General features: G+C 54.6%; 2 protein-coding genes across 2 annotated transcripts; one reads left to right on the plus strand and one right to left on the minus strand.

The window, feature by feature from the left end:
• Positions 1 to 517: 517 nt before the first annotated feature.
• On the plus strand, positions 518 to 7,261 carry LOC308512685 (keratin, type II cuticular Hb1-like; the record flags this gene model as incomplete). Its single annotated transcript, XM_081082283.1, has 9 exons — positions 518 to 901; positions 2,563 to 2,771; positions 3,656 to 3,716; positions 4,627 to 4,722; positions 4,950 to 5,114; positions 5,267 to 5,392; positions 6,148 to 6,368; positions 6,541 to 6,572; positions 7,086 to 7,261. 9 exons carry the CDS (start codon positions 518 to 520, stop codon positions 7,259 to 7,261), a joined length of 1,470 nt encoding a protein of 489 aa, XP_080938409.1.
• A 1,770-nt stretch (positions 7,262 to 9,031) lies between these two features.
• Positions 9,032 to 24,261, minus strand: KRT7 (keratin 7). Its single transcript, XM_081082271.1, has 9 exons — positions 23,854 to 24,261; positions 22,291 to 22,502; positions 19,982 to 20,042; positions 18,705 to 18,800; positions 16,153 to 16,317; positions 14,980 to 15,105; positions 12,367 to 12,587; positions 9,772 to 9,806; positions 9,032 to 9,415 (listed from the first exon to the last, which is right to left on the minus strand). Exons 1-9 carry the CDS (start codon positions 24,175 to 24,177, stop codon positions 9,204 to 9,206), a joined length of 1,452 nt encoding a protein of 483 aa, XP_080938397.1. The 5' UTR covers positions 24,178 to 24,261; the 3' UTR covers positions 9,032 to 9,203.
• Between the last annotated feature and the right edge of the window lie 941 nt (positions 24,262 to 25,202).

The raw sequence follows: 25,202 nt of genomic DNA on the forward strand, positions 1-25,202 counted from the left end.
GTCATGACAAGAAAATGTTCCTCAGAGACCCCTTCCTTTCAACACACACACACACACACACACACACACACACACACACACGCTCCCACACACCATATGGAAATGCACAAAAAACTAAGACCAAGGCTTCCCAGCCTGAAGGGTGGTTTCCCAGGGCTGGGACTCATAGAGGGGCCAGGTGCGCCCAGCTGCCCAGCCTGGGGATGGAGCCAGAGATCCAGCGCTACCCAGGCCGAGTCTGGCAGAGGGGTGTCAGGCCCGCCCTGAGCACAGGGCGGGCGGAGCTGACCGGGCACTTCTGGGCCCCATAAAGCCGGGCGAGGGGGCGAACGCTGTTTTATGGAGGCAGCCAGGCGGCCGGCCCGCTTTGATTCCCAGCGGGACTGGGCACCAGGGCCGACCTCCAAGCTCATAAATGCGCTGGCTGCGCGCTCCCTCCCCGGGCCAGCGGGCAGCGATATAAGACTCCACGACGACTTCGGGGTTCAGTGCCCTTCACTGCCGCCGCCGCCGCACCATGTCCTGCTTCTCCACCCGCCTTGGCGGCCCCTGCGGGGTCCGCGCCTTCAGCTGCGCCTCCGCCTGCGGGCCCCGGCCCGGCCGCTGCTGCATCACCGCCGCCCCCTACCGCGGGGTCTCCTGCTACCGCGGCCTCACAGGGGGCTTTGGCAGCCAGAGCGTCTGCGGCACCTTCCGCTCTGGCTCCTGTGGACGCAGCTTCGGATACCGCTCAGGCGGCGTGTGCGGGCCCAGCCCGCCCTGCATCACCACCGTGTCCGTCAATGAGAGCCTCCTCACGCCCCTCAACCTGGAGATTGACCCCAACGCGCAGTGCGTGAAGCATGAGGAGAAGGAGCAGATCAAGTGTCTCAACAGCAGGTTCGCTGCCTTCATCGACAAGGTGGGTGTCCCTGACCAGCCCTTCCCTGAACCCTCCGTTGCTGGGCTGGGCGCTGAAGAGGACTCGTCAGGGGCTCCAGGTGAGCTCCCAGCCTGATGGAGGAGATGGACCACATCTGATGGAGATGGACCACATTGACAGAGAGCTGTGTATTGGGCAGGGGGTCCTGATTTGATAGCAATGTTATTGCAGACAACCTCTCTCCAGGCAGGCAGGGTACCCACAGAGAAGGTTTGGGTGTTCTTGAGCACACCCTTCCTGATCCTGGAACTCCTGGGAGGACCTGGGATTCCCAAGCTGCCTCTTTAGAAATGGGTGATATATCTATCCAATGAGAGAGAGAGGAGAGAGAGAGAGAGAGAGAGAGAGAGAGAGAGAGAGAGAGAGAGAGAGACATTGATGTGGAGGAGCAACATTGATCAGTTGCCTCCTGTACATGCCCGGATGGGGATGGAACCCGAAACCTAGGTATGTGCCCTGATGGGAATCAAACCCAGAACCTTTATGGTGTACTGGATGACGCTCCAACCAACTGAGCCACCCAACCAAGGCAGGAGTGCTGATATTTTTTGTGATACTTTTAGTTAATACAGTAAAGCATTAAATAGCACCTGATGAGAAAATTCATCTCCTTTCACGAGTTTTTCAGTCCTTTAGGTTAAATGGAGAAAATCTTCATTGGGTGCTAATACTAGTGTGTCTTTAGCATCCCTCCAATACTTGCTACTCTCCCACTTTGATAAAGAGAGCAAGCCTTGAGGTTCAGAACTTTCTTGGGCAACAGTTTCAGCTACAATTTATGTTTTATGGTTTCCTTTTATGAATGCATAGTGATAATGGTTTTACAACTATGGTGATAATATAAAGTTGCTCCTTTAATCTCATTTAAGTGTAAATGTTAAGAAAATTCATTTATAGATACATCATGAAGGAAATCACACAAGGGGATGGCAACATTTTGAAGACAGCCAGCGAAGGGCTCATATTTGAGAATTGCTGCCACTCCCAGTCCAACCCTTTGAGTGCAAACAGAATACAAAGGAGACAGGGATATAGGGCAAGGGGCCTGCCCAAGGGCCCACCGAGAGTGGGTGGCAGAGCAGGACCCCAGCCCAGCCTCTCTCCAGCTCCCCAGGTGAGAGTCTGCCCTTCTGACCTCCCCAGCTAGGAAGGCCTCCCCACCTTGACCATCCATTCAAACAACTGCTCACCCAGCCCCAGGCTGCCACTGAGGACATAGCTAAAGGAGCCATAGGCCCTGCCCTGGAGGAGCTTGGAGTGAAAGGCTTTCGTCCTCCTGTATCCCTCCAACCCCTGCTCTACATCCTTTCCTCCAGGAAGCCTTCCCTACCTGTCACTACCCTCCACCCTTCCCTGTCCCCCCAGCCCAGCTGTAATCCAGCACAGCACATATGCCCTCAGCTTCTCACTCATCCCATCCAGGGCCACCTAGACAGACCCTCGCTCAGGCCTGAACAAGCAATCGTGAAACGAGGACTCTGGTGCCTCCTCGTCCAGGAGCGCCCAGCAGGGTCCATGGCGGCCACCTCTTGCCTCTGCACAACGCGGGTGCTGCCAGTTCTGTCTGGCCCTGCCTGCTCTCTGAGGAGGGCTGGGGATATCGGCTCCTCCCGCTGACTTTGCTCCCACCCCAATGGCAGGTGCGCTTCCTGGAGCAGCAGAACAAGCTGCTGGAGACCAAGTGGCAGTACTACCAGAACCGCAAGTGCTGCGAGAGCAACCTGGAGCCGCTGTTTGAGGGCTACATCGAGACGCTGCGGCGCGAGGCCGAGTGTGTGGAGGCCGACAGCGGGAGGCTGGCCTCAGAGCTCAACCACGTGCAGGAGGTGATGGAGGGCTACAAGAAGAAGTGAGTGCATCAGGGAGGAGGTTTTGGAGAAAGGAACTGGATTAAGTCAGAGCAGGGTAGCTCTCGGTTAGACCACAAGAAGAACTTTCCACAAGGAAGAAGACAGTGACAGGAAGTTTGTGGGGCTTTTTTTTTCTGGGGTGGGAATTGAAACATTGGAGAGTCTGAGCTGCTCCAGTTACCTCATTATTACATGCTTACTTCATTAATTCATCAAGCATTTGTTGAACATCTACTCTATGTTCTAGGTGTTGTGTTGGGCCCTGAGGTGAGGGAGGAGTAAGAAAGGAAGGAAGAGTGGTAAGGGGGATACCAGACGAGGGCAGGGTTCCTGCCCCCTTTGGAGTTACAATCCAGAAGCAGAGAGAAGGCCTAGGCCAGTGATGGCGAACCTATGACACGCATGTCAGAGGTGACACGCGAACTCATTTTTTTGGTTGATTTTTCTTTGTTAAATGGCATTTAAATATATAAAATAAATATCAAAAATATAAGTCTTTGTTTTACTATGGTTGCAAATATCAAAAAACTTATATATGTGACACAGCACCAGAGTTAAGTTAGGGTTTTTCAAAATGCTGACATGCCGAGCTCAAAAGGTTCGCCATCACTGGCCTAGGAAGATGTGCATGGCACCCACCCTGGCCCACATCATGAGTGAGAATTCCTGAATCAGTAAGAGCATTGGGTGACAGGGGTTGGTTTGAGTACCAAGAGGAAAGGGATGGACAAGGTCCTTTCTAGTCCAACACTTTGATTCTATGATCACCTCCAAATGACCCAGTTCCTGGAGTCTGTTTGTGTAGGCCCTAATTTACTTTTTTTTTCCTCTTCAAATCCCAGCCTATTGAACTTTTAGACACTGAACCTATGCTTTGTCCCAGGTATGAAGAGGAGGTGGCACTGCGGGCCACTGCTGAGAATGAATTTGTAGTCCTAAAGAAGGTGAGTGACCCCAGAATGCTCTTCCCACAACTCAGAACCAAGGGCAGAGGCAGGAGGGAGCTTTCTGTAATTCAGAGGCTGAGCGACACCCCCAGAATCACATAGCCCAACCTCTCCTCTATTCTTTTCCCCAAATGCCCTAAATGCTCCTGGGTGGCCCTGGACACCAGGGCACTCCGCCTGTTTCAGGCAGGGCAATCTCCTCTATCTGTGGTAACTCCCACCTGGCCAGTGGCTCCCCACCTCCTTCTGCCCTGTGCCTGGCAGAGAGTAGGCACTCAATAAACATTTGTGAATGAAAAAGCACTCTAAGGCTAGAGTAAATCCTCAGACCAGCCACAGTTGGGAAAGGTGTAAACAGTGCTGCTGTGCCTCACCTCTTAGACTTGACTCAGCACAAGTGCCATTGTGTAGACTCTCACCAGGTCCTTCCAACCACCTCCATATGAGGAAGGCAAGGGTCACTGTGAGGAAACTGAGGCACAGAAGTCCTGGGTCTTGCCCTGAGTCACACTGGCTTGAAAGAAGCAGAATTGATCCCTGAGACCTCTTCTTTGACAAGAGATCTATATTTCTTTCCACGAGATTCCAGAGCAGAGATGGGTAGGGCATCGGTAGAATTGACCCATTTTACACTAGATCCTAAGTTTTAGTGATGGTACAAGATGTGGATCTTGGAGGCATCATCCCAGCGGGTACCAGAGGAAGTGCCTGGAAACCTCAGGGTCTCCCTCCTTTACCCAAACCTGCTCCGGACCCCTCTACCTGCATAAAGGACGTCACCAAGGCCATGATACCAGGCACTGGGCTGAGCAGCTGAGGAGGGTCTGCAGGGAGGGTGCCCTCCCTGGTGGGAAGAGCTCTGTGTGGTCTTCCCAGTGAGACTCCTGTGCCACTCGCTGCCCTTTAGGACGTGGACTGCGCCTACCTGCGCAAATCAGACCTGGAGGCCAACGCGGAGGCCCTGACCCAGGAGATTGACTTCCTGCGGCGACTGTATGAGGAGGTGAGAGGGAGCGCAGACCAGCAGAGCAGCAAGGCTCCTCTCAGCCGTGGACTCTGGGTCTGAGGTGCATTTAGAGGCCTCAGGTTGAGGGGGCATCTTGGAGACTGGGCCTTCAGACAGTGAGTTTTGGAGGAAGCAGAGGAAGGGAACGGGGAAGGACCATGAGGGGGACACCGCGAGCGCAGGGCTCTGGTCAAAGAAGCTCTTCCCACTCCCCTGCCCCACAGGAGATCCGTGTCCTCCACGCCCACATCTCAGACACCTCGGTCGTCGTCAAGATGGACAACAGCCGGGACCTGAACATGGACTGCGTCATTGCCGAGATCAAGGCTCAGTATGACGACATCGCCAGCCGCAGTCGGGCCGAGGCCGAGTCCTGGTACCGCAGCAAGGTGAGTGCCCAGTGCCCCCTTCCATGCACCCTAGCAGGAGGGATGCTAAAAGGGCAAGGGAAGGGCAGGCAGCTGGGGTGGCCAATGTGCAAGCTGTGGGGCTCAGTGGAATGACATATCCGTGTCTCAGGAGCATCTCTGCTTCCCCCCAGTGCGAGGAGATGAAGGCCACAGTGATCCGTCACGGGGAGACCCTGCGCCGCACCAAGGAGGAGATCAACGAGCTGAACCGCATGGTCCAGAGGCTGACCGCCGAGGTCGAGAACGCCAAGTGCCAGGTACAGGAGCCTGGCCTACCCCTCAGTGTAGCAAGAGAAGGGGTTAAGCCCGCAGCAGGGGCACTCAGGGTTGACACCTTGCCAAAGTGTGGGAAAAGGAGCAAACAGCACACTTTAGCTGAATCTCTTCCATGGAAATTGCTCTCCATTCCACTGAACGGAGATGAGAGGGGGGAGGATGGGGGGAGCAGTATGGAGGAGAATGGAATGACGAGGATTCTCTTGGTCTTAGGGACATAAAGGGGCAGAAGAAATAGCACTGGTCTGAGGGGCAGGTAACTGGGGCTCTCAAACCAGCCCTGCCTCTAATTACCACATGATTTGGGGTAAACCATTTCACCTCTGTGGCCCATTGGTCTAGGTCAGCGATCACTCACTCAGCTGTCCCAGAGGTTAGTAAAGGCGTGGAGTAGGCTGTGCTGAGAGCACCGGAGTGTGGTAAACTAGAAAACACGAAGGATAGAGCTAATCAGATCCTACTGAGGCAGGCCTCATGGAAATGCAGGGCCAGTGGGCCCAGAGCCTTAGATATTTTTCAAGAGAAGCCAGGAATTTGGATTTTTGTGTTAAATTTCCAAAATTAAAGACACTGTGCCAACCTTCCTGGCAGCATTCATTTGCAACCCCTGAGCTCCCAAATGGTTGAGGCCCCTTCTTCCTGACAGTCAATGGTCATTGGATGCCTGGCCTCTGACCCCAAATCCAGAACAGGAGCCTTAGTAAACCCCCCACCCCCACCCCACCGTGCCTTCCAGAACACCAAGCTGGAGGTCGCAGTGAAGCAGTCAGAGGAGCAGGGCGAGACAGCCGTCAGCGATGCCCGCTGCAAGCTGGCCGAGTTGGAGGCCGCCCTGCAGAAGGCCAAGCAGGACATGGCCTGCCTGCTCAAGGAGTACCAGGAGGTCATGAACTCCAAGCTGGGCCTGGACATCGAGATCGCCACCTACAGGCGCCTGCTGGAGGGCGAGGAGCAGAGGTGAGGCTCACACCTGTGGGAAGGATGCCTCTTCAATCTCCCCAAACTGTGCTTAGAGCCAGGAACATGTTTGCTTGCTGCTTTCATCGAATTTGCATCGAGATTACTTGAGAAGGGAATTTGCAAGCTTTGCTCTCCCCAATTAGTTTTTGTCTCTTTGCTCTCCCCACAGGTTGTGTGAAGGGATTGGCGCTATAAATGTCTGTAAGTAATCTATACTGTGGGTTCCAATATAAGGACTTGGGGTTCTTGTAGGGCAGACTTTTTCTTAAAGGGCCACATAGTAAATATTTTAGACAGAGGGCCATGCAGTTTCTGTCTCAACTACTCAAATCTGTCATTATAATGTGAAAGTAACCACAGCCATAAGCAATACTTAATAAACAGGTCTGGCTGGGTTCCAATAAAATTTTATTTACAAATATACAACCACAATTTAAAGACCCTGGAAGGAAGGAGAGGAATGCAGCAGTGAATGATTGAGATCACTTTAGTAGCTATTTCTGCCGATAGAGGGGCCTGGGCTAACAGTTTATCAAGGATCCATCCTTGAGGTTAGACTACAGGAGTGCCCAGGTGTGAGGCGGAAGCCAGGAATAAGAATGAGGGGCGGGGGGGGGGGGGGGGCCTCTGAACAAGAGAAGTGGGCTCTGGTCAGCAAGCAGGACCGCTGGCCACCATCTGGCACAGGGACTAAGCCCTGTCCTCCACCCGCAGGTGTCAGCAGCTCCCGGGGTGGCGTTGTCTGCGGGGACCTCTGTGTGTCAGGCTCCAGGCCCGTGACCGGCAGCGCCTGCAGCGCCCCCTGCAGCGGGAACCTAGCGGTGAACACTGGAATGTGCGCGCCCTGCGGGCAGAGCTGTGGCAGTGGCCGCCTGGTGCGGTTTGCCTAGTGCCTCAGTCTTTGTACACACACCGCTCTGCAAGCGAGCCGGCCCATCTCCAGCCGCTGGCCCCAGCCCCAGCCCGGTGCTCTGGAAGAGCCTGGACTTGAGCTGGAAGGGCTTCGGGAAGCATCCCTGCCCTGTCCACACTGCTGCCTTCATTTCTCGCACCTCCTACCCCCCACTGCTTGTCTCTTCATTTCTTCCAGGGAGGTCAGCTCTCCATGCTGGTGTGTCTTGGTAATTCTCCCCATCCCCAAAAGTCTGAATGACTGGTTTTCTTGAAACCCTGGGCAAAGGTCCAATCCTGACTGGCTGCCCTGGGAACTTGGACTCCTGTGGCTTCTAAGGGGTGGGTTGGCCCTGGGGCGGGTCTGGTGTGGAAGTGCTGCTGGTGCTGTGCCTCCCCTGCCCTCTAAACCTGTGCGCAATGGCTGAGGTGCATCTCCCAGGGAACAGCTTTCTTCGGCTGCCTGGGCTCTCGCTCCCTTTCCCGCATGCTTGGTCTCCATGTTTCCAATAAAGCTCAGGGGTCATAAGTAATGGCTGGAGACTCCCTGCGCATCTGTGCTTCCACATGTGGGCTTCCCACCCGGTTTTCACCCCCAATGGAGGCAACAGGGGAGCTGTTCTCAGCCAGAGAGGCAGGGCGGGCTGTCTCTGGGGCACCCTACCCAGGGTGCCACACTCCTACATCCTGAAGGGTGCAGGGGCATCGGCTGGCAGCCCCAAAACCCAGGCACACAGAGGAGCTGGAAGGGAAGTGAGAAGGGCAACAGGAACGAGCTTTAGCAAGGATGGGTGTGCTGGCTCCCATGACACCTTGCGTGGGGACCCCATGCTGCTGAGACACCCGTGGTCCACTCCCTCCACTCCCCCACAACGCCCCCACCTCAACATGGTAAAGTTCCTGACCATGGGATCGGATATACAGACTTCCCCTTCCCCCATAAACCAACACTCCCTGGGTAGACCCCATCCCACACACATACCACCACCACCACTCCCAGAGGGTCTCAGAGAGACCTCCCACCTCCTCCCCACTACCCATCGATGTGCTGCTGTCCATCCTGGATGGATGTCCCAAGCACAGGCCACAAAGACACCCCACACTCACAGTTGCACAGACCCCGAGTCAGAGACCTGACACACAGATGCCCCATCAAGCACAGACTTAACACAGATGCACCCTTGGGTGTTCAATACACAGACCATCCCTCACCCCACTGACTTGGGCATAGAGCCACTACTGGGGACCCAGACTCTGTTGGCCTCCTCACCTTACCCCCCCCACACACACACACACACACACACACTAAGACTTCCTCCCATTGCCAACCCCACCCCCTACCTGCCCCCCACAGAATCCTAGACCCAAACACACACAGTCCAGGGCCTGGCAGACAAAGCACCAGGAAGGGCTGAGGGCAGCCAGTCTGAGAGTTGGCTGTTCCAGCCACAAACAGCCTGAGGCATGTCCTCTGGCAGCAAGTGCAGGGGGGAGGGGCACACGGCCCCACCCTCAGCAGTGGAGGACTCGGCTGCCCCCTTCCTGGCAGAGCCAGAACTTCCCTGAGGTGTCTTTGGGCTTGTTCAGGAGAAGAGTTGGAACTGGCCCAGCCCTGGGAGAGGGCCAAGGCCTCACACTCCATAAGAGCCAAGTTCCTTAGAGCAGCGCCCCCATTCTCCTGCACAAGAGGCTTCCAGTTACCAGAGTAGACCCACTCGAGGGCTCCTCCCTCCTCACCCCCTTCTCTGCCAGCCAAATGCAGCCAGGATACCAGGTGCTGGCCATGGGCTCACCCAGGCTCAGAAAGAGACTGTTTATTGGAAGCTGTTCTCACATCATTCTGTAGACAGCTTTGCAGTCTTGGGGCCAGGGATGGGACCAGGGTGGGAATCTCTTATGACTCTGGGGGGGAAGGGATGTGGGTGTCCCCACACCTGGGGCTCAGTTGAGGACACTCCTGCGAGTGCCAGATGTGGTCCTCATGGAATAGGCCTTTTGGGTTCCACTTGAGAATCTCAGGGCATTGCTGCCCATGGTCCCCCCAAAGGCTAGCCCACTGCCACCAATGGTTCCCCCGAAGGCCAGTCCGCTGCCACCACTGGTTCCCCTGTAGGTCAGCCCGCTGCCGCCACCACCGGTGGTATTCATCACAGCTGGGAAAGGAGAGAGAGGACTCAGTCAGCATGGGCCCACCACCCAGGGCCCATCCTTTCACTCCACCCACCCTCCTGCTGGGCTGCCCCTTCTCCCCCCTCCACCATCACCTCCCTTTCCCACCCTACCCACCATGGGCCAACCCAGAAGGAGCCTCGGACAGTGCGGGGTGGGGTGCCCCCTGCAAGACTTCCCTGGGCTGCTGAGGCAGCTCTAGGGCACCTGCTTGAAGCTACTGAAGGGAAGGAGGCAGGCTCCAGATCCCCACAAGCCCCGGCCCTCAGGCCCACATGCCATCCTATAGGCCCCACCCAGTCTGGAGAGCACAAGGGGTGGGCTGAAGCCAAGGACTTACAGATATTTAGGGCTCCCACTCCATCTCCGGTCAACCTGGGGGCAGAGGAGAGACCTGTGAGAGCAGCCCTTCCCTCAGCCCTGGAGGAGGCACTCCCAGGCCCCTCCGTCCAGGCCCCACACAGGACTGGTATTCTGTCCTCTGCCCCACACTTCCAGTCTTCCTTCAGCCTTGCTGCAAAATGAGCAAGGAAGAGTGGGGGGCAGGGTTCACTTAGGCCCTCGTACCTACTGGCGACATGACCTTGGGAATGTCTTAGGGCCTCCATTTCCTCATCTACAAATAGGGCCTCACTCAGTACCAACCTCACAGGGTGGTTTGCCAGAGTTCAATGGCACAGTGTACCTAAAGCTCTGGGCACACAGGATTAGGTAAATGGTAGCCTCTCTTATTATTACATAGACAGCTGCCTCCCCTAACCAGACCATAAAATCCTCAAAGTGGGCTGTAGCTGACTGATTACTGTGTCTCCAGCCCCTGCATGAGGTCTGGCAGGTAGTCATTACTATGTGTTAAAATAATTAGTGTATTGTTGACTGAGTGAATGCAGCTCCAACAGGGACTGGGGAGGGAATGGGGAGGTAGGTGGGGTGACTTGAAGCAGCCAGTGGAGCTGAAGCACCATCTTGCACTGGAAATTAAAAATCCGCCCAAGACAGCTGGGTGTGTTTGCTCTGTGACACACAAGCCCTTGGCCTTGGGAATGAGTGTACTCTGCGGGGAGGAGGAGACACCTCGCCTTGGCGGAGGGAGTGAGGGAGCCACCTGGCCTCAGCAGCCCCAAGTCCAGGGGGCAGAGCAAAGGCCAAGGGCAAGAGATAGGTATGCTAGGAAGCTTCCAGGCCCCTTGTTAAAATGGCCCCTGCAAGTGCTGGGCATTACTGGCAGTTGGGGAGTGAGGGGAAAGCATGGTTGAAATCAGGCAACAATTCCATATAAGAATTCAATTCCTAAAGAACTCAAAGGGGAACCTAAATACCTTGGGCTCTAGTGATCTGCGCGATTTTTCTTTTCTTCACCCTGTCACCCTTTTCTGGTCTGAATAAATATTTGCTTTGTGCCTAATTTTATATTTGTAACTTTGTATTCTTAACTAAAGGCCTCCCCAAATTGGGTGAGTGGATGAGTTTCTAACCCTAGACCTGCCCCTGGGAAGGGCTGAGGGATTAAGATGGGGTGGGGACCGGTGGCCCACGGGCCATATAAGGCCTGTGAAATCATTTGGTCTGGCCCTGCCAAGGCATTGGGGTGAGTTAATTAAATGTTTGACCAATTATAGCATACTAATTTTTAAGTTCATAATTTTGCTGGCCCATGAATGATGTTATAAACATCCAAATGGCCCTTGGCAAAAAAAAAGGTTCCTCACCCTGGGTTAAGGGATAAAAATAAGGTGTCTATCTCCACGTCCTCAAGAGGTGGAGAGAGGTCAGCCACCTCACCTCCTTCCTCTCTACTCCATTCATTCCCCATCTTCTCTCCCCACCCTCCGGAATAACACTCAGAAAAGGAAAGGCCCTTTGTAAACTCAGCATTTTACAGGTCCAAGTTACTAGTCTCTGAGTGCTTCCTTTGCAGATGTTTTGTCTCCTCTACCCCTCTGCAAGTTCCCCGAAGGCAGAAATATGTCTTACATATTACCTATCTCTGTAGGCCAAGCCATGATGAGTTTTACTTCCAGGGCTTTGCTTACATTGTTCCTTCTCACCCTCTTCAAATCCTGACCTTCCCCCAAGACATACTCTAAAGCCTATCTAGTGACTGAATGAATCAACCAACCCATCAAGGTGAGAAGGAAGGCCCAACTTCATGGGCATATATTCCATGTCTTTCATGAAGAATTCCCTATAAGACTAACCCAGCCCAGCCCAGCTGGCATGGCTCAGTGGTTGAGTATCGACCTATGAACCAGGAGGTCACGGTTCCATTCCTGGTCAGGGCACATGCCTGGGTTGGGGGCTTGATTCCCAGTGTGGGGCATGCAGGAGGCAGCCAATCAATGATTCTCTCTCTTCCTCTCCCTTCCTCTCTGGAATCAATAAAAATAAATAAATAGACCAAGATCAACCCCTCCCAGCCCCCTCTCAGGCTGCAGGTAAGTATGCAAATATCTCTGGGGACAGGGAGAAATTAACTCCTCCAGCACATTCAGTCAATACCTCATGACTTAGCACTTTACATAGTGAGAAGCAGCCTGGGGTTATAGAAGATGCTTAAACCAGGAATCAGCAGAGCTTGACTGCACACCAACCCTGTCCCCTCAGTTAATAAAACTGAATCACAGCTTCTCTCTGTATTAACAATACCTGACCTGTTTACCTGAATGTGTTCTAAGGATCAAATAAGATGGCCCTGCTAATGGCCACCCACATGAAGTCATTACTTCAACTTTTCCAATGAGCTTTACACCACACGGTCTTTCCTTCTAGGTCATCTCAGGGGCAAAGAAGTGGGCCTCAGCTGTACCCCCTGCACTCCCACCTCCAGTGCCCTGCATAAGAGGGTGCATAGGACATGCTTGTCGATGGATAAATGTCAAGCCCCAGGCCCTACTGAGCCCCAGAAGGATCCCTTTCTCAGCTTCTGTGACCTCACCGGCCCTCCTCGCCCTCCAGCAGCTTGCGGTAGGTGGCAATCTCGATGTCCAAGGCCAGCTTGATGTTCATGAGCTCCTGGTACTCCCGGAGCTGCCGGGCCATGTCCTGCCTGGCTCGCTGCAGGGCAGCCTCCAGTTCCCCCTGCTTGGCACGTGCATCCTTGAGTGCCATCTCCCCACGGTCCTCAGCCTCAGCGATGGCAGCCTCCAACTTGGCACGCTGTGGGCAATAGAGGAGCTGTGAGGTGGGGGCAGGTCTCACCAGTCACTGCCTGCCTGCCTCCCCATCCTGAGGTGAGGACCTGGGCAACTTGCTGACAGGGCTTCACTGGCACCAGCCTACTTCCCCAAGCACCAGAGGATCCCAGGGGTTAAAAACATGGGTTCTGATACCCAATACCTAGGTTCTAATTCTGTCTCTGCCACTTACGAGCTATGTGATCTTGGATGAATCAACCTTTCTAAGCCAAAGTCTCCTCTTCTCTAAAATAGCAATAATCTGGTGTCTACCTCATAAGGACATTGTGAGCATTAAATGAAGTAATATACAAACTGGGTGGTGTCCAGTAAAGAGCATGCACTTAACAAATGCTATTAGGATTATTATTATTAATAAATCCTATTACGGCCGAAACCGGTTTGGCTCAGTGGATAGAGCGTCGGCCTGTGGACTGAGGGGTCCCAGGTTCGATTCCGGTCAAGGGCATGTGCCTGGGTTGCGGGCACATCCCCAGTGGGAGATGTGCAAGAGGCAGCTGATCGATGTTTCTCTCTCATCGATGTTTCTAACTCTCTATCTTTCTCCCTTTCTCTCTCTGTAAAAAATCAATAAAAAAATATATTAAAAAATAAAATAAATAAATAAATCCTATTACGATTTGCAAATGCCCAGCTCCCCGTGGCTGGAGGACCTCCAAAGCTATGGGATCCTAGTTAAATTCCCAAATGTCAGGCGGCGGATAGAACCAAAACCACCTTCAAAACTGGAAGCAGTTTGGAACAGGCCGGGAGCAGGACTTGGAGCAGACACACTGCTTGGAGCCCCCAGGTTCGGGAGGGGTGATCAGATTCATGATGGACCTGAGCAATAGCTGCCACTTCCTGCCCAGCTATGGTGTTCCCTCTGTTTGTGGAGGAGTCTATCTAGCGTCAGGCCTCATCTTGTCAGCGAGAGGGCCACCATCCCAGGCCCTAACCAGTGCTCCTTCTCTTTCCTTCTCACCCACCATTGTCTGTCCCCAAATCCCCTCTCCTTAGCTCATGCACTCTGCCCTCTGCCCAGCCCCCCAATCCTCCCCAGGAGGCCCTCTGACACTCTCTGCCCCTCACTCACCTGTCAGTGCCCTTCCCTGTCACACTGGTGCCCCCTTGGCAAGGCCCACCCCACTACCTCTGGGCCCCTTGATGGTGGCAGACACCCCAACTCTGGGGCCTGGTTCTGCCCTATAGTGTGAGAGGAGACCCGGATGCAGCATAAGCTGCAGGGTTTGGGCAGCTGCCATTCGTTATGCTGTGCCTCCCCACTGGCCTGGAAGCGGGCCCGCTTCACCAGTGACTCATGGCCCTGCATCTGTGCCAGAGGCCTCCGCCCTCATGTCAACAGGCCTGCAGGGCTCCGAGGGGAAGACATTTCTGGGCAAACCACCCCCACAACCTATCCTCCCAGCTCCTCTGGAAGTTCGCTCTCTGAAGCTGCTGCACTGGTCACCTTCCCTCCCTCCCCACTGCAGACACCTGCTCAGGCTTAGCTGCCCCTCCCACCTCTGTGGCTGTGCCAGGTGCCCGGAAGGGAGGAGCAGTGAACCATACAAATGGGGCCCCTGCTCTAAGGCAGCATTTTTTATATTCCAGTGGATGTGGGGGACAGTCAATATATAATTAATGAGACAGAACATTTCAGAGAGTGATAGGTGCTTCATTCGGACTGACTGCTCATAGGTAGTTGAAAAAGCCATCCCTGAGATCTCTTGTTCTAAACCCCAGAGATAGGAAAGGGGCAGCCATGTATGGAGCTGGGAGAACCACATTCCAGGTAAAGGCAACACCAAGTGCAAAGGCCCTGAAGCATGAAGATGCCTGGCAAATAAATGCAAGGTACAGGAAGTGGGCTAGTGTGGCCGGAGCATAGCCAGCGAGGGAGTGGTGGAAAGTGAGGTCAGGATTGAGACGGAGCCTGTGAGCCACAGTAAGGACTTCTCCTGGCCACTCTCCTCTACCCCCCACCCTCCACCACTGTGGGCTCCCAGGCACGCATACTGCACCCAGAGTGCAAAGAGAGTGCTCATATCAAGATGGTAACAAATGGTGGTTCCTCTCTGGCCAGCCAGCCCAAGGCTTCTTCCACAGGCTCTATGCCCAGCTAGGCTCCTCTTCTCCCTTTGGCCCGAGCCTAAAGCTGGCCAAGAATATTCCGTCCTGGAGCTCTCACAAGTGGGCCTGAGCTGCACCAGCCTCAGCCAGGCCCGGGTTGGGCAATGGGTGGGAGGCAGGGGCAGGCTGACACGGCCCCCCCCCCCCTCCGCTCCGCCAGCCTCCTTCTCCTCACTGTCATCTGGTTGCCCTGCACACACCCTAACAAATAGGGAGGAGCAAGGAGGAGGGTTTGTGCCCACCTGGTTCTTGATGTTGTCGATCTCAGCCTGCAGCCTCTGCATGACCCGGTTCATCTCCGCAATCTCATTCCGGGTGTTCCGGAGGTCCGCCCCATGCTTTCCGGCCTGGGCCTGCAGGGTCTCTAACTGGAACAGCCACACAGAGAAGTATGACAAGGCGTGAGCGATGGTTACAGGCAACTCGTCCCTCTCCCCACCCAAGGAAGGCCCAAGATTCTGAATGGCAAACCCTCTCAGCTTATCTTCCCAAGGAGGGAAAGTCTGACTCCCGGCAATCTTCACCCAATGCTAAGAGGCCAACATAGGCAGTGGGTGGCTCAGAGGCTCGGTTTCCTCCCAGACGAGACAGAGAGGACCAGGATGGCTCCCGGGGCCCACCCCACTGATCCGGAGGCTCTGCCCATCCGCATCACATCATAGTGCTGGAGGATCCCTGGAAGTCTGAGGTCCCAACCTATCATGCATCCCCCTCCTCAGCACCACCCACTACACAGATGAGGAGAGTGGATCCCAGAGAATGAAGGCACTGCTCAAGGATCACACAGCAAATCTGAGCCCAGGTCTCCTTGTGGGCGTACCTGTATTCTCACCTGTGCACCATGGATGACCCCCTATCCCTGCAGAGACAGCCTTCTATGCTGCTTTAACCCCTGCCTCAGGCTCCCTCCCCCGGAACCCCGACCCATTCCCTCAGCACCTTCACAGTCAGCTGTACTGCCTCCCTACAGTGCCTGGTCTGCAGCCTAGGACCCTGCTTTTCCATCTGTCAGCTGTGTGGAGTTAGGCAAATTACTAAACCTTTCTGTGCTTCAGTTTCCTCATCTGTAAAATGGGGATAATACAGTGCCTACCTAATAGGGCTGTTCTGTGGTTTAAATGAGTCAATACAGGTTAAAACACCTGAAGCACTGCCTAACACTATGAATACTTGTCACATTTTACCTATTAAAATTATTAAACCATGTCCACTTCCTCTGCCCTGATCCTGCATCAGGGCAGGGCCTGTCCTTTGCAATCCCCTTTTTCCCAGGACGCTGGCGAGCACCACAGACTTACACGGAGTCTGGCCAGAACAGCGGGACCAGGCCCTAAAGGTTTGAAACCAAGTGAGTAAGGAAAACTGCCACCAAGGACCCTGCAGGAGGAGGAAATGTGTCCCCAGTGGCTGCACACCTTGGTCTGGTACGCGGTCTCGGCCTCAGCCCGGCTGCGGTTGGCCATCTCCTCGTACTGGGCCTTGACCTCCGCGATGATGCTGTCCAGGTCCAGGGAGCGGCTGTTGTCCATGGACAGCACCACAGACGTGTCAGAGATCTGGGACCGCAGCTCTGACAGCTCCTGTAGGGACCAGACAGAACATGGGGACCTGGGGCATGACACACCCATGCCCATCCTGGGAATCCCCCACACCAGGGAAAGAAAAAGGGAGAAGAGGCCAGAGTGGGTGTGAGTCACCAGGCAGGGAGAAGGTACAGGCCACCATCTGCTAAATAGTTCCACCCACCCTGGCTCCCTGAAGAGCCCCTTAGCAACTTCTCAACTAAGTGTCTGACAGGGTGTGGTGGGCTGTGACGGCTCCTGCCATGAGGCGCTGCCAGGCGTGAGCTCTACTCTGGAGGGGAGCACTAGGGGGTGAGTAAAATAAACCATGGTCTATAACAAAGCACTCTGCAGCTTCTAAATCTGATGACATGGCTGTGTTTACAAACAGGGAAATGTATCCGTGACATACTGTTATATGGAAAAAGTATGGTTCTGTTTTTATTAAAATACTAGAAGCCCAGTGCACAAAAATTTGTGCACTTGGGAGGGTCCCTCAGCCCGGCCTGTGCCCTCTCGCAGTCTGGGACCCCTCAGGGGATGTCCACCTACTGGTTAGGCTCACTCCCTGGGGGATGGGGCCTAAGCTGGCAGTCAGACATCCCTCTGGCAGCCCGGTAGCTCTTGGGGGATGTCCAGTTGCCAGTGGGGAGCAGGCCTAAGCTGCAGTCGGACATCCTCAGCACTGCTGAGGAGGTGGGAGAGGCTCCCGCCACCACCGCTGTGCTGGCAGCCATCAGCCTGGCTTATGGCTGAGCAGATCTCCTCCTGTGGGAGCGCACTGACCACCAGGGGGCAGCTCCTACATTGAGCGTCTGCCCCCTGGTAGTCAATGTGTGCCATAGTGACCAGTCATTCCCAGTCGTTCTGCTGTTAGGGTCAATTTACATATTACTCTTTTATTATATAGGATAGAGGCCTGGTGCATGGGTGGGGGCCGGCTGGTTTGCCCTGAAGGGTGTCCCAGATCAGGGTGGGGGTCCCACTGGGGTGCCTGACCAGCCTGGGTGAGGGGCTGAGGGCCGTTTTCAGGCTGCCCACAGCCCCTTCAGGGTGAGGGAGTCCCACTGGGGTGCCTGGCCAGCCTGGGTAAGGGGCTAATGGCTGTTTTCAGTCTGGCCACGCCCCCTGGCGACCCAAGCTCCCATCCTCTCCTTTTATTCTTTTTCTTTTTTTCTGGGATTTATTTATTTTCTATAATTGAAACTTTGTAGCCTTGAGCGGAACCAAGGGCCAGCCAAGACAGGCGGAAAGCTTGGCTTCCTCCATTGCCAGGGGCAACCCAAGCCTCCTGCTCACTCCAGCTCTGTAGCCTCCGCCATCTTAGTTGGGTTAATTTGCATACTCACTCCTGATTGGCTTGTGGGCGTGGCTTGAGCATAGCAGAGGGGCGGTTAATTTGCATGTTTCTCTTTTATTATATAGGATATATTTCTATATCTCTATGTGTATATATGCACAAAAAATGTCTGGAAAAGTAGATACCAAGATGATAAGAGCAGGTATAGGTGACCTGTTTTCAATTTTATGCTTTATTTAATTTTCTGGATTTTTTGCAATGAGTACCTATTTCATAATGAGAAGAACATAATTATGTATACATATATAATACACACAGATATATATATGTATATATATAATCATGTGACAGATACATGAATACCTGCACTAAGATTAAAAATACCTAAAGAAAGCCTCAAGGATCCATCCCCTGAAATTAACACATGGAAATTCACCCTAAGGGGCTAATGGAGGCTGAATATTCAGGCACAGACTAGACTGAAATGAGAAATGAGAACTGTATGTAGGTTAACATGAAATTATGTCTCAGACCAGTCCTGCCAGATGACTGGCCACCCTGCCCTCTGCCTAAGGCCAGAGCCTCACACAGATGGCAGTGGAAAGGATTTTAGGCCCCATGAGGGAAAGAGCTGGAAGCCCAGCACAGGGCAAGAGTGAGTAGGAAAGAATGAGGTGGGAGGGTGAACAGAGTGGCCAGTTGGTGGGCAGCCTCACCCAGTTCCTCTGGGTGGAAACTCTCAGGTATTCATCTCTCCTGATTTCAGCTCCCTGGCCTGTCCCACCCAGCCCACCACTGAACTCCATCAAAGCCTGGGATCCCTTGACATCCTCCTAGCTCCTTCAGCCCTCCCTATCCCACTTCCAGAAAAATGGTCATTCCATGTCTCTGAAAGGCCAATCCTGATGGACCCTACCAATCTTCTCTGATAAGGCCAGCTCCTCCCGAACTCCCCGTCCATTGAGATTCCTAAGTCCAAAAAGGATAAAGGTACCCCCACACAGTCAACTCACACCCAGACTAGCCCAGAGGTAGGGGTGGACCAGATGGCCCCCTGGTTAGGACATGTAGGACATGATATGTCTCCCACTCCTGAGGTTCTCACCGTCTCATAGAAGGTCCTGAGGAAGTCGATGTCCTCATTCAGGGCATTCACCTTGGCTTCCAACTCCACTTTGCTCATGTAGGCAACATCCACATCCTGGGAGAAGTGGTGAGAAGTACACAGACCATTTAGCAGGGGTGGGAGTCAGCTAGCACTGTCCAACCTACAGGGCCAACACCACTGCCCTACCAAGAAGCATACAGTTTCTCCAGCTGCCTGACATGCCCATGGATGAAGTTTCCTCTACTCGATTCTCCCAGGCTGCATGATTGAAATCTCCATGAAAGCCCCAGGACCAGAGGTACTTTCTCTGTTCTGGCAGCCCAGAGCAGTCTAAAGCCCCAAACCCAACACTTTACCTGTTCCTGAAGGCTTTGGTGGTTTAGACACTCAGGGGAAATCCTTTCCACCTACTAACTATGAGCCTCAACTTCTGATCAGTCAAATAAGAGAGCATAAAACCATTCAGACTCCAGGGCACCACTCTCAGACATGGAACATCTCCAGCCTGAGTGTTTAACTAGCAGCATGGGTGGTCTGGCACAGGTGGGCCACAGATAGCACCACAGGTCCAAATGATGTCTGGATCCCTTCTAGCCACACTTTCCCGTGGTTAAACTCCTATGGATAGTGCATCCCTGAATCTTCAAGGGCCCAGCACTGGGGGATTGGGGGAGGGGGGGGCAGCTGCATGTATGTGGATGGTCCTGGAAAACTCAGCTGCTCAGTGACTATGCATTGAATCAGAACCTTAAATCAAACCCCTGTACGATATTTCTAAGACCTTCCAAGTTCGGCTTGCACATCTCCAGGGATGAGGAACTTACTCTGCCTCGAGGCAGCCCATTCCATTCATTCAGCAGGTATTTCCAGCCTGCCATGTGCCAACCTTGTCTGTACTAAAATGTTCTGACTGTGCTAGAACACTTCCTTATTTGGTGTTGGAATCTCCCCTTCTAACTTTCATCCTTTGATATTAATTCTAACCCCTCCAGTCCCAGAAACAAGTCTAGTGACTAATCAGGCACACACAAATAAATACACACACACACACACACACACACAAGTGCATGTGCGCACACAAACACAAGACAGGCTATGCTATAGTGGCCTGACTTCCAGATCTCTCCTTCTCCAAGCCCATCATTCCCTTCTTTAGTCCCTAGAGCAGACCTTGGTCACAGGTCTCTATTGGTTGCTCAGGTGAGAGGGCCATGTGGTCCCCTATCCCCTGTGTTCAGACAACATCCCCCATCCTTCCTATCTGCCCCCCTCACCTTTTTCAGCACCACAAACTCATTCTCAGCAGCCGTGCGCCGGTTAATTTCCTCTTCATACCTGCAGTAGAGGAGGAGGGCATGGTGTTGGTGCAGGTTTGTCTCCAACTCCCTCAGATGCAGGTGTGAAAATCTACCCTGCATCACCCTCACCCTCTCCTTAATGACCCCCTGAAAAAACAGGTGTCAGCCAATGCCCCCAACTTTTCCATATGGTGGTTCCTAAGGCTTTGAGTCTTGGCATGGGATAGGCGAGGGGGGAGGGTGGCGGGACGGTGCAGGGAACATATGAACTAAACGACAAAGGCTGCATATGCTGGGAGAAAGCAAAGAATAAAAGCCATGCTTACAGACCGCTTCATATGGAGCCTACACTGTTATATGCTAGCTATGCATTAGCTCATTTAATCCTCACAACAAACTTTTTAAAATCTTCACCCAAGGAGATTTTATTAAGAGAGAGAGAGAGAGAGAGAGAGAGAGAGAGAAGAGAAACATCCATGGGCTGAAGATCAAACCCGCAACCTAGATTTGTGCCCTGACAGGGAACCAAGCACTCAACTCTGTTGGTGTACGGGACAATGCTCAACCTACTGAGCCACCCAGCTGGGCAATCCCCACACCAATCTTACAACAATGGTACAAGATTAGCAGGGCAGGGAACAGAGGCACAGACAGGCAGAGTGATCTGTCCAGTCACTAAGCTGTCAAGTGGCAAAGCCCAGATTTGAAACCTGGCAGTCTGACTCCAGGCCCATGCCTTAACCACTACCTGATCCTACCCCTTGTGGGGGATAGAGGGGCCTGAAAGGGAGGAACATTGTGGAATCAGAAAGGGGCTGCATACATTCCTGGAATAACCAGGCCCCAACTAGGTGGCCTAGTCCCCCTCCGCCCTCCCATCCCTCTTTGTCCCAAAGAGCCAGCCCCACCCATCGGAGGACATGAGCAAAGCAGGGCACAGAGCAAGAGAGCAGGTGGGCTTACCCGAGTATTTATTGGGAAACGTAAATAAAAAGGGTCAGAAACAGGAACAACTGTGGTGGGGAGCAGGATGTTTGGGCAGGCAAACAGCCTCCAGGAACCCGACTCTCATGCTCCCGCTCCCTCAGGCCCTATGAGTAGTTATGGAAACATCCCTGAGGCGCTCTGTCCACCCTGCCTGGGCAAAGCGAAGCGCTGCTGGGCCTGAGAGTGTGCAGATGGGAGCTTCTGGGCAGCTGCACCCAGGGACCTCCCTGTGCCTCCTTCAGCCCCACCCCGGAACTCAGCCTGACTCCACAGGAAAGCTCTGTGGGCTTTGGGGTGAGGGCCAGTATGTGTGCCCACAAATTCAAATGCACATAACAAAGGGGCTCACTAAAAATAAGACAAAAGGGGCTCGCTGGTTGCCCCAGGCCTTCCCTGCCTTGCACCTGCCTGTTCCACCTGCTGTGGGGTTTATCCTGTTGACTGTTGCCCTAGGGAAATAGGGGGTGAGCACTCTCCTCAGAGGCCTTTGTTTGTTCTACTTCCAGTCAGAGCCAGTGGCCCTGCTCTGGCTTTGTCATGCACCCCCAGGCAGGGACCAGAGCACACTCACTACCCCAATGCCCACTGTGCAGGCATGCAAGGGTGGGGCAGCCCAAGCCTCGAGCTTTGGCTTCTACTCAATGAGAAAACTTAGTGGACACCTCAAAGGCCTGTCCCTAAATCCCCAGCCTTCCTGGACCCTGGACTCCCCGCCCCTTCTCACAGCCCCCTTTCTGGTTCCTGCCCTGATCACACCCACCCCTCAGCCTCTGCAACCTCTCTCCTGGCTCACAATGATGATTCTCTCTCCTTGCTTCTTTCCAGACCAAGTTGGTTCCATTTCTCCTCCAGGGAACCAGAGGCCCAAAATTCAAGTCCCAGCTCTCCAGGGATCTGCTATATGATCTTGATCGAGTCCCTGAACTCTCTTGTCTCTAATTTCTCACCTGAACGAAATGAGGGTTGTGCACATTTGAAGCACGTCTGTCATACCTTCTGCCCTACCCTCTCTTGGGGTCTTGGTCAGGCACCCAAAAGGAAAGGGCAGGGCAGGGCTGGGCAGAGATATTTTCCTGGGAGTAATTCAGGATAAAAAGACCAGAAGGACTTGGAAACAGCCCTCAGGGACAAAGAAGGACTAGGCTCGGCAGGGAATGTGTTAGTCAAGACCATTCAGGGTTATTGTACTGTGCAGCTTCACCCTCTGACCCCTAACCCAGAGGGGACTTGCAGAGGGCCAGCTGACTGGGTGCACATCCGAACCCTCATACCCCACAGTTCACACTGGGAGCCAATACTTATTCTTGAAGTCTTCCACCACGTCCTGGGTGCTCCGAAGCTCCATCTCCAAGCGACTCCCATCCATCTGCAGGGCCTCAAGCTGCTTCCGCAGGCCAGCAATATAGGCTTCGAAGATGCCTGGGACGCAGCTGCTCTTGACCGACTTCTGCTCCTGCAGTAGAGCCCATTTGGTCTCCAACAGCTTGTTCTGCTGCTCCAGAAACCGCACCTGGAATGGAAACGGAGGACGAAACTGATGAGGAGCAGACGGTGCTGCCCACAGTGGCACTGGAATGGTCCCCAGCCACCCAGCAGAACCCATACTCCCACTGGCTGTTCCCCCAGCCTGGGCCCCCAGCCCTTGGCCCTCTCCTCTGGGAAAATAACCCTGAACAAGCCTCTTCTCCAAGACTCTCAGTCTCGAGTGTCTTAGACTGTGACCCAGGGGTCAAGTGTACCTGGTTCACCAGGGTGTCTGGGCACTGTGCTAAAGTTAAGGTCTCTTCCCACCTGTGCACCCCACTGAATTATGGGTACTCTCCACCTCCCTCTCTGAAGGGGGTCTCCTTGTCAGTGTCCTGGGCCTCATGGCCTCCTCCCTGCAGGCTGGGACCTGCCTGTCCTCCCTGAGTATCCTCTCTCCCCTTTCCCTTTCCTCCAACAAGGCCTCAGGACAGAGTGCTACAGGCATCAATGTAAAATGAGCATCTATTATGTGCTCAGCCCTGGGTTCCAAAAGGGCCCTAAGGAGCACCTAGTATGACTAGGAGTGGAAAGCAAGCCTTCTCAGAACCAGCAACTCGGGGCAGCAGGACCTGGGGTTGTGGACAGTGAGACAGAGCAGCTCAACAGCAGGGAAGGAACCTGGGCCTGAAGGACATGCACGGTCTGAATGGTGAAGGAGAAGAGGGCACTGGAGGCGGGGGGGGGGGGGGGGGGGGGGAGAGGTAGGAGAGGGAAGGCCTGGTCTACACCTGAGGGAGGAGACCCTGGTCAGCGGGCCCAGCTGGCTTAGCCCTTAGTTCTTGGGTCCAGCCCCACTTTGCCCGACATCTAGACCCACCAGTCAAGCCTGCCCCCCTCCCTTCCATCCCCCACTCTCACTTCCCACCCCAGCCCCACCCCTCTGGAAAAACACCTCCCAAATGTCCCTTCCCCCTCCCTGTCCCCAAATGGGCTGTCTCCAAAGGCAGTTCCAGCCTCACTCACTTCCTACCACCAAAGGGCAGCTAGAGGACCAGGTAGGGCGTGGTGGGCGTGGTGGGCGTGGTGGGTGTGGCGGGAGCCTCCCTACCTCCCTCCAGCCCTTTATTTTCAGCATCTGCCTTAGGGTAGACAGAGGGGCTAAAGGGGACCTCCCCAGCCGGGAACGGCGTTTCACCCCTACCCCACTTCTGACTCCACACAGACCCCTCGCAGAGAAAGGGGCCCAGAAAGAGAGCCACCCTGTCCCCGGCCTGGGGCTCCCGATATTGGGGGAAAGGGAGGCTAGCTCTCCCAGTGCCAACCCACGCGCAGTCAGGGCTGAGTGGCCGCAGCAGCCTGGAGCGTGGCGTACTCGGCAGGTTGCAGCGGCTCACCTTGTCGATGAAGGACGCGAACTTGTTGTTGAGGATCTTGATCTGCTCACGCTCCTCCTGGCGCACCTGCTGGATGGAGGGGTCAATGTCCACCTGCATCGGGGCCAGCAGGCTCTGATTGATGGTGACCTGGTGAATGCCGGCGCCCACCGGCCCCCCGTAGGCGGAGTGCATGGCCGCGCGCGGCCGCGGGGCTCCCAGGCCGTAGAGGCTGCTGCTGCGGGAGCCGCCGGCGCGCGCCGAGCTCAGGCGCACCTGCGCCCCGCGCCCCGGGAAGGTGGCGGAGCGCGAGCTGAAGACCTGGGAGCTGAAGTGGGTGGACATGCTGGCGGCACCGGGCTGGATTTAGCAGTAGGCGAGAGGGAGCCAAACTCGCTGACCTTCGGGCAAACCTGGCCGCTTTTATCCGCTAGGCGCCGGCCCAGCGGCTTACACAGGTAGGGGCGGGGCTGGCCGCGGGCCACCTTTCTCTGCGGCCACCCCCCCCTCCCCCCCGCCCTTCCCCGGGCCGCGCTTCCGCCCTCGCCCTCCGCACCGCCCACCCGGCAGGGGCCAGGCTTCCAGTCCGAACCAGAACCGTCCGGAGTGAGAGGGCGGTAGTCCCCGAGAGAGCCGTGGGAAACAGCGGTCCGAGCCGGACCCAGCCAGGGAAGGCTCCTTGTAGGGGCTAAGGGAGTGAGTGAAGATCCGCTCCTGAGGCCAGAGCAGGGCCATCAAGCCGTCAAAGATTGGCGGCAGAGGTGGACAGAAAAGCTGTAGTCCAGGAGTCAGCTCCCACCCAGCGCACCCCCCGCCCCAATACTACTGATAACCAGAAAAGCACTCCCTAACGCCCCCTCCAGGCGCTGCTCCTCCGTGACAGATCAGCGCAGTTCTTGAGGTACTTGACCCCAGGGTGGGCCTGGCCTAGCTGGTTTCCCTGGCCGCATGCCACTACACAGCATTTCCGTGGAGAAACTAGGCCAAGTGGGGCATGACCGCCTTCTCCCCCCTCTCCTCCTCACTCCAGTAGGCATGTGAGGCCCAGAGGGGTGGGGGTGGGGGGTGGGGGGGATGGTTACCCTGGGCCTGAGTTCCCCCACCCCCACCCCTAAATCACAGTCCTGTCCGCTTATTTGTCTCTGATGAGGAAGGGGACGCCTGTGTGTATTTGGGACACTTTGTGGATGTCTGTACACTTCCATGGGGCTTCTCTGCATGCACACTCTGACAGCCGTGGGCAAACTATGGCCCGCGGGCCGGATCCGGCCCGTTTGAAATGAATAAAACTAAAAAAAAAAAAAAAACACCGTACCCTTTTATGTAATGATGTTTACTTTGAATTTATATTAGTTCACACAAACACTCCA

This window comes from Myotis nattereri (assembly GCF_964212035.1).
Source record: "Myotis nattereri genome assembly, chromosome: 2".
NCBI lineage: Eukaryota > Metazoa > Chordata > Mammalia > Chiroptera > Vespertilionidae > Myotis > Myotis nattereri.